Source organism: Acanthaster planci, linkage group LG16, assembly GCF_054643075.1.
Source record: "Acanthaster planci isolate LZ-2023a linkage group LG16, COTS_SCS, whole genome shotgun sequence".
Taxonomy (NCBI): Eukaryota; Metazoa; Echinodermata; class Asteroidea; order Valvatida; family Acanthasteridae; genus Acanthaster; species Acanthaster planci.
The window spans coordinates 811,179-820,533 of NC_141792.1; the positions used below are offsets into that span (position 1 = coordinate 811,179).

The following is a 9,355-nucleotide window of genomic DNA, read 5'->3' on the forward strand; positions in this document are numbered from 1 at the left end:
GAATAATTTGAATCATCTCTCTCTCGTTTGTTTGGTTTTTTGACAACAGGGGGACCTCTGCATTTTTCAGTGGTCAGGCGAGGGGACATTGGTCCAGAGTTATAAGCCAACAAACACAGGGCATGCTGCAAGCTAGGCTACTCATACACAGAATTCTAAGCCGTTACTTCATTAAGACTGTGCACGTTGTGGGCCTGATTGCAGAGTGAGACAGTGAGAGTGAATTAAGTAAGTTGTATGGTGTGCAGTTGTGCCAATCCAAAACTTGAACTGTCATTCAACATCACGCTAATTGTGACTTGTGAGCTTTTATTACCAAGCTGGTCTTCAAGCTTTGCAAGTTAGTGTCCTGGTGTAGCTCAGCAGGACTCATTTTTTCCCCCGGGATCATGAACCTGCCAAGACTCTACTTTTTAGACTCGCAGATGTTCCCCAGTTTCTTCATAAAGAAATATGTCTTATGATTTAAGATGGCAGAAAGTTCACTGAGTACAGAGGTTTGCAAAATCTGAAATTCATGGACGTCATGCACAATTTTCTTTTCAAAAACTTCATTTGTAATGTGTACAATCTCAAGTCACCAGTAACTTATCTTCATTACAATAAACTGAGCTGGTTCAAAGCTTTTACCATAGAGGCTGGTACCTTAGATGTAACAAGTGACTCCTCGGTGATCATTGTGTTGGTAGGATTTCAGGCACAAGACCGAGATAGCTGCACTGTGAAAAAGAGTTTAAGTTTAAGGGGTGAATTGCGGCACCAAATGGAATGATTGAGTGTGGGAAATGTGAGAAAACGTGAGATGTTTAATGGCGAAGTGTTTTTCATTAGTTCAGTTTTCAGTTCTCTGAGATCTGCCCATTCATTGTCTTCTCGTTTTGTAATCCGCCCATAGCAGTTTCCTTTCTATGAAATAACCATGACTACATCATAAGTATTTTCAGGAAAACAAATCGGGCAAAATTCCAGCAAAGTAGATAAGTGGACTTGGATAACCTGTAGAAGAATCGCCTGAAAAGGATTATTAGAGCATTATGGGAATGTTAATTACTTTGAAATGGCGAAAAGACGTTTTACATACTAGTCTAGATTTGTTTGCTTTAATATCTATTTATAGCATCGATTAATGTAAATAGTAATGAAGCAAGTTGCAGAGAAAAATCTTATTGAATATCCTAGGAGTATTTTTTATGCAATTGTTCTCTTTTTGGATGAATAATGAAGGTTTTGGTGCTGAATGAGGGACGATGCAGCTTCCTATTGGTTTTAATTCTCTGCACACCTGATTTGTAGTTGACAACAGGCGAGTAGAATAGGAGGTTAACATCTGACAACAATAACATTTAATTAAACTTGCCTCTACGCTGTGCAAGCAAACAGCTTGACCCCTACGGATAAATCGTGACTTCTACTTGGAAAACTGAATCGTTCACTCATCAGTTGCATCAAATTACACATGCAACTTTAGTCAGGCTAGTAGAACAGCCCACACAGTCATGCTTTCCAGTTGAAATACATGTACATGAACGTGTTTCTTTATCTTTTTTTTATCAAAACCGTTACAGTATTATTTTGAAAGAGGTTTGATGATCAAACCTTGAAGTGTCTGCGTATTTTACTCTTGGTATACGCTCAAAACCTGTATACCGGAGGCCTGACTGGTCATGTAGTGTTGTAAACCAAGATTTGTAAAATAATTTCAAAGTTTAAATTACCGGATAGTAAACTATCTTTCAGTATGCTGTTCAATGTCGAGAGAAAGCTCAAACTATTTTGGCTGAACAAACTGTGTAAATCTTTCGCTTCAGTTTGAGTCGTTTTCTCCTTTGTACATTTGCAAACTGAAATCTCATGATTCCTGAAAGGCAACCGTTGTTGGAAGTTTTTCAGAGCGTAATGCCTTTCAACCTTTCTCTGACAATGCCAGGGTACTTTTTCGAAATGAAAGCAGATATAAATCTTTTAGGGTAGGTGTTTTTGTGTGTTGTGTGTAAATTACGCAATCGTTTAGATACCATTTTTTTGCAAGTGAATTTTTTTCTAAAATTGCAGTGTAGTTATTGTAATGATGCGAATTTTAAACTTACCGGCCACGTCTCAGTACCGGCCGGTAGTACATGTATTGATTTTATTTTATCGACATAGAAAAATGAAATCCCTAACATTAAAGTTTCGGAAGCCATGTAAAGTGAAAAATTAAACATGTAAGGAATTTTGCCGCTGGGAGTAAACATCAGTTTTGTCTGGGACCCAATGTTATGTTTGCTGTTTATATGTAAATTTGTTGTGTTTTGTTTCTCTTGATATATTTATTTGGTGGTGAATTCCCCGTTCTTGTTGTAATTCAGTGGAGCCGTTCACTTTAAAGCAATATTTTGGCGTATGTGACTGAACTCCGTTGGTTTAACGGAGCTCTGCTTTTCCCAAGTGTCGCTTGTTAGAGTTGTATCGAACTTTGCAACGGAGATCTACGGTCTGCGCGTTCACTTATTTGAATACCAAGTCATGTGATTGGAACTTCCCAATCATTTTGTAATCGCCCAAATACCCCCAAGCTACGCACTGGACACAATGCATTGTACATAATGACTTCAAAATCACTTTCAAGATGTCTGTTTTTAAAGTGCGAATGCCTTTGGAAAGGAAAAAGTAACGCTTACAGACCTTTATGTATGTGGTTGCAAACAATCAGCCAATGGCGTGTCCACTTCCGTAAAAGGACAGTTGCACATACGTCTCTGGCAGGTACTAGGGGCGTGGCTACTCTCCTCCTGAATACTCTATTCCCTCCTGAATAGCTGGTCCAAAGATGGTGGTTATGATTCTGTTGTTAGAATGTTCGATAATTACACACAGGGGGCTTGTCTGACCCTAAACGGGAACTGTCGTAAGAAATTAGGAGCGCTAACCGCTTCTTTGCCCGGTGATAAACCTGTACAATTCTAACCCTTGAAACAGTTATACATAAAGGAATACGACTCAGCTTGCTCGAATAGCCATGCTTTTTAAATAAAAGTTAAGTAGAAAAACAGCTTACCTGTATATACATTTGTTATCAGTGTTTTTAACGCTGTCTTATGGGTGCTAACAGTAGTATTTTTAATTAGTCAATATTTTTGTAGCTTGTATTTAAAATAGCAACTGTTTTGTTTATACGTTAGCGAATTTTGTAAGTGAACAAGCTATCATAACCGCAAATTTTTATTTTGTAAAAAAATTCTTTCCCTCTATTTAAATTTTCCAGTGTAACCCCAAATACCGTTCCGTTATGAAATGTATCATTTGTAATCGCTATGTAAAAAATGAATTTAAATGTTTATTTTTTAACCCAAATCATCACTTATTGGTGATTTACGCTAGCAAATATTTCTCAAACCCTACTACCAGAAATTACTAATTTTGCAGCTTCTCTACTTAAAATAATATTTTTTTCTTAATTTTTTGAGTTGCTATTAAAAGAAAGGGCTGACTAGCAATGCGGATCGAGTTCAAGCTTAGATTGCTGGGGTTTTATTTTTGTATTCCTTTTAAAGGTTTTTCAGTCATTTGTTGCTCAAACGACTACATTAACCTATCGACTAGCCTGCAACCCTGGTTTTATTATTTGTTATAATTAATTATTCAGTCGGTATAACACTCACCAGCCCCATTTTTTCATTTGTTCCGTTTATTCATTTTGTACGCCGAGTTTACATGATGGACATGTAAGTAAAAATAAGTGGGAAAACATAATCTGCGTCGTCTTGTTCATGTTTCTAATTATTTATGAAAACACTGTAAAAATTCTGTTGTTAAAATCAACACTTTCTGGTGTTATCAGATGGCCACACCATAGGGTGTTACCTTAACACCGCTGGTCTTACTTTGCACACCTAAGTGTTACAGTGCACCGGGAGTAACACCAAAATCTTTAACACCAGTGAAAGTGTTCCTGTAGTCCTCTGGTAACACTGGGGGTGTCAATACCAGTGAAAAGTGTTGGCGTAGTCCTCTGATAACACCAGGGGGTGTTAAAGTACTTCATCAAACGAGGAAAATCGACCGTCGTCTTACGTGTTCCTTTTCCCCAGTGTTCCGCTATGTCGCGCTAGCCCCCGTCGAAATTCCATTCGATGATACCCTGTAAGTGCCAACGCCTTCCAGCCCTTCGCCTTCCTTCATCAAGCCAAAGACTATTATGGAGACATCGTGTAGCCATTCATTTCGTCGATTCCGAATGTCGGCGACCGTAATCCGTTGAGTGATGTCTCGGAATCGAGTCTGGCAAAGGTATTATCGTGGCCTTAATTGAATCCTATTTTTTTGTACTTTCATCAATTATCGCCCACGTTTCGAGACGGCATGGACAAATGCACGCATTTTCAGCTAATTACCAAGTGAGCACCCGGCCACACCTGAAAGTAACCGTTCAACACACTCGAATATCAAGCTACGTTGCGATTGCTTTAGGAACTGAAACCCATTTTTGTTCTGGTGATGAATATTCTAAAATGAAAGCACTCGCCCTATTTTTTCAGAAGGTACAGTAATTAACGAAAACTGACACGCAGTCGATCGTTTTGACAAGGTATGGCGTTAATGCATCAAGCGGTATAAGTCATGAAAGTCTTAACTCACGAGGTCGTGGCCTAAACTAAATTAGAAAAGGCACTTGAAATTCTGTTGTTTAACCCACACTTGTCATTGTGCTTTGCGTGTAGAATCACTCCACTATACACTCCGCTGCAACTTTTTAGAAGCCTTTTTCGCTTTCAGAATACTTTTTAAAAGTAGGCACATTATCCCCATACAGTTATAATAGGAGAACAGTTTTCAACAGCCCCTAGATAACATTGATAATGCAAAAACTGGCCTTACAGAAAAAAAAATCCACTTTCATCTTTCTCAACACTAGTAGTAATAAAATGAGGAGTAACAAGTAAAACAAGATTTTAAAAAGAAGAGTGGACACAAATTTGCTTTCGATGAAGGGACGTACATGTATCCCAGCTCTGGGCGCTGCCCTTTCCTCCGTATTCTTAAGAACATCGAAATTTGACTGAGATAATGGGCCAAGCTCTTTGATTTTACCCTTTAGAAAGCAATGGCCCACCGTCCCCTTACCCCAGCATATTGGATCTAGTAATATAGAAGGGCTGTAGCACCGTGATCAGAATATCGACGAGAATATAATATCAAATCAGTGCTCTGAAATCAATCACATATTTCATAGCACTGATTTGATATTAAATTCTCGTCGATATTGGATCTAGTGACGCCTTTGATTCGTCAGAATGCACTTTGAAGTGTGCCATCACTTCAGTTTAAACCACGCCCACTGCACATGCACTGCACATAGTTACATGCATTTATCGCCGATTACGTGGAACCATGGAAACCGGAGGTTAACGCGCAATTTCAGTGGTCGTCCAATGGGAGCCTGCAAATCGTGGCGCGTCCGCCTTGACGAAGTCACGTACGAACCAGATGGCCTACACTTGCAGGAACCCACGATGTTTTTGTCTAAGCTAGAGCTATATATGCTATCACACGTATGAAGCCAAACCACGGTTCACAACCATGCACAATGCATGACATCTAGATGCTCAACCAACCATAAAAACTTCACGTGTGAAATTAGGCTTTATTTTCCTTTAAAAAAAACCTCCCTGTCCACAATTCCGACCCGTGATTCGAACCCACACCCCATGCATCACAAACCATTATGCCGAAACCACTTGACTACCGCAATTCACACAAATTGATTGTGTTTTTACTGTTGATACAACGATAAACGGCTGCAACGCAAGTCTAATACACATTGGGCATGCGCAATACAAACACAACCATCGTGGTTTGGCTTCATACGTATGGTTGCATATATATATAGATCCAAAGCTAATGTATAGGTTCTGAGTTTGCCTTGGCAACAGCTGGTGGCCTATTTGCCCCGCTTTCTTACCAAAAACATCCAGGGGGCCGCATTTCACCTGCACCACTGTTGTTGAGAATTGTTGCTACATCCGGGAAATCATGACGTCATCAGTTGCCACTATGCGCCTTTTGGAATGTCTTGCACCCAGACGCTCCAAAATAGCATACCGTTGTCAAATTTTGCAATACCTGAACTTCGTCCAGTGTCTTCACTGACAGAGATTTTGAAAACTTCAACTTCTGTTAGTTACTTACTGTACTTAGTCTTTCATTCGTAGGCTAGTTGCAAAATGAAAAATGCAAAAATCATCGTGTTACTCAGCGTTACCATCTCAGGCTGATTTCAAGGTAACGCACGGAAGGCGAACGTCGAAAACAAGAACGAAACGAAGAGAAGTTAGCAAGTTGAAAGTGGAAACGGAACGACAACTGGTGTTATACACGTGTGAACAACGTGACTCGGCGCCGTTCAGCAGCGTGGGCGTGATGGCTTGTCAGTCAAAGTGAAATTGCTTGTGGAACGACCCAAAGGTAAAAATGATTAGTACTTACTAGGTGTGGGACCGGAAGACATACCATTCCTCTGGGGAAATGGCCCAAAACTGATTGTCGGAATGACTATCAACAAAACTTACAAACAATATTTTTTAAAGCGGGGGTGCAAGTCAGCAACATGCTGGCGTTTTGTGGGTTTTTTGAGATAGGCCTACTTACATGACTTGCATGCAAATGTGGTATGGGGTTGAGAATAGACTGCATCTTTGGTGCACACTTAGACAAAACAGAAAAGAAAGTATAAATACCAAATAATAAGCAATATCATCCCAATTATTGTGAAGACAAGACAAGATGCTTTTTAGTTAAAATATCGAAAGCAAAAATTGAGTTTTGCCTCATTTTACATTTTAAATAGAGCTTTTTGGTTTGTTCTTTGTTTTATTTTGCTTGATTTTACCTGTGGGTGAAATTAATATAGTCAGATTTGAGCATAAGGACAGACTGGTAGGCTTGATAAACGTCGCGAGAAGGTAACTTATTCCGTGGTTTTTTAGAAGAGAAATGTGAGATCACCAACATATTTCTGTTCCACACTTTTGATGTACAGTAGTGAAGAAGTGGGGAAGTAATTGTTTAATTCATGCACCAGATTGTTGTCTTGTTTCCCTGTCTTAAAGCTTGGACTGTCATGGTCTGTTGGTAAGAGGTTGAAGGTAAGGGGCTTGAAATTCCTACAACAGCTGCTAGTTTTTTGTCCTGTCCACGCTCCGAGAAACAAAAAAGCCACTGACATCCCTTTGGTTCACTTGCTGTTCTGCCCTGGTTTAGGAACTCGCCCATTGCATTAAATTCTATGGAGGGGCCAATATATGCGAAGAATGTGCCTTCGCACACACCAGGAAGTCGCACACACTTGCCATCGATCATGACTCCGTGGTTGAGAGACCAGTGCACATCGTGCAATGTGGTAGCCATTTTTGTAGAGGCATTCTTGACAAACCTGGTATTCTGTTCTTCAAAAACTGTTCCAGGCGTCAGCAGGATTGACATCAAGTTCGGTGTAGGTTGACCATTCTCTGTTTTGATTTCTTAAAACCCGGAACCTGGTTATCGTAACGCAGGCCGAAGCTGATTAAGTTACATTTGATTTCGTCGGGTACCATTAAAATAAAAAAAGGTTTTCTGTAGACCCTTGTAAACTCCCAATTTAAGGTAGGCTTAGGCTTAATCCCAAGTGCCACGAAGGAGAGTCGGTTCTTTTCCACACTTTTCTGAGCATTTGCGAGCCCATCAATGTTTTTCCTGTCATCTTCCAATTTATTCATTTGCAAACTGGAGATGCTATAAAGTAGCCCCAGCGAATTGGTATGCAGTATTCTTGTCTTTAAATTACTGACAGTTCCAAACTTCTAATTCTTCTTAAATGTCTAGAGTTGCGCCTGCACAAAATGTACTACACACGCAAGTGCACTACTGCAACATACCACAAAGGCCAACCACGATACTAAAAGGAAGCACAATTTTACTGGACAGATGGGCCCTATCTACAAAACGCTTTTAGCCACTTCAAACCTTCTCTGAAATGAAACAAAATGTAGTAGCATTACACTCGATTACTGACCAATCGCGGTGGCATTTATGAAGTCAATCAACTGTCACTTTCCCCACTCCGATCACTCATCATAGAGACAAATGGTTTTGTCACAGGGGAAAAAATCAAACTCAAGTTCACCCTTTTCCCGCTCTCTGAAAAACTCTGTTTCCTCCTGCAGAATTAATTCAATTTCCCGCGTGATGGTATAGGATGATTGTTAGTTTTTCTGGTAATAAATGACGATAAAATCAAGGGTACTTTTTTCTTGTGTTGGCGGGAATCAAGTACACGTTACAGGTACTGCAGTCCACTAGTCATTTATCAGGCTTATTATTGTTTTGCTTTAATTTAAGGGGATAAAGTTGAATATTGTTATTCATGTACTTATGGCTCTTATAGAGAATAATTTGCGACGTAAATAAAAGGTTCCAAAACAAAAGGTGCTGATAGGTACAAGTGTATTACAATATTGCTTAACAGAGGGCACCTTTACTTCGACTTGGTAGTTTTACCCTGTAGAAACAGCTTTCGTTACCCTGACTGCTTTTTTTAAACTCCATACTACTAATCTTGTCACGGCTGCCTTTTCCCATCATCTCCCTCACCGTCCGTCCTCTCTCATCTCCTCAGTTTGTCCCCCAGCTATATTGCATCATCACTTCTGCCCTCTCAAGAGTCACAGGCACGTGCGTAAATGGCCGTCCGTGCCCGCGTCATGCCCCCCGTGACGCCAGTCCTCCCTACTCGACCCAATCCCACCCTCTCCGAAGAAGCAGAGGAAAGGTAAGTTGCCCCTGCAGCAAATTCATCTGACTCAGACATTCAAGTAGGAAAGGCAAAGTTGTTTTCCCCGTCTCCCAGCTCCATCTTTTTTTTTCTAAGATTTGTATTTGTCCATCCCGCGAAACCCAAACTCCAGTGGAGTATCTTCAGTATGTCTTGCGATTGATAAAATGACGCTTGGACGACAAAGAGGGGCACCGGAAATGAAAATGTTTGAACGCGCACCAGCACTGACATTTTGTCGCCCTTCAAGAACCTCTTCGGGTGTCTCTTGGTGTGTATTTCTTTCTGAGTCCTTCGTGACTTTGATGTTGTTTTTATTCCCCCTCCGGGTCCGTCAGCTTTGACCTCATTTCCTCGGATTTCTGTTGTTGGTTTCGTTTTGTTGATTATTAAGCTTTATAGCCTACTTTGTTTTCGCTGTGCACGAAAGTGTCGAATAGTTGACGTTGCGGATAGCGCGCGCCATTTTTGTGGCAAATGGAAGTAGGTTGTACTCTGGCCACTGGTTTTTCAGTGATCCCTTTGGATATCCCATCTCAAAGTGACTCGAGTTAAAACCGCAGA

At 40.3% G+C, this 9,355-nt stretch overlaps 1 protein-coding gene and 1 long non-coding RNA gene across 5 annotated transcripts in view; both read left to right on the plus strand.

Moving 5' to 3' along the window:
• Positions 1–3,732, plus strand: part of LOC110984563 (uncharacterized) — a 95,555-nt gene extending 91,823 nt beyond the window's left edge. For all 3 annotated transcript variants that reach the window (XM_022244870.2, XM_022244872.2, XM_022244873.2), the window contains one exon: positions 50–3,732. In XM_022244870.2, coding sequence (XP_022100562.2) covers positions 50–105 — 56 coding nt within the window. In that variant the 3' untranslated portion in view covers positions 106–3,732. The remainder of the gene's footprint in view (positions 1–49) is intronic.
• Positions 3,733–6,020: 2,288 nt separating this feature from the next.
• The window catches only part of LOC110984611 (uncharacterized), a 97,049-nt gene continuing 93,714 nt past the window's right edge, over positions 6,021–9,355 (plus strand). Inside the window, exons 1-2 of one of the 2 annotated variants that reach the window (XR_015427962.1) lie at positions 6,021–6,444; positions 8,636–8,788. This is a non-coding gene — a long non-coding RNA (uncharacterized LOC110984611). Of the gene's footprint in view, positions 6,445–6,475; positions 8,789–9,355 lie in introns of those variants that run through there. The other variant, XR_015427961.1, reaches the window with a different exon arrangement.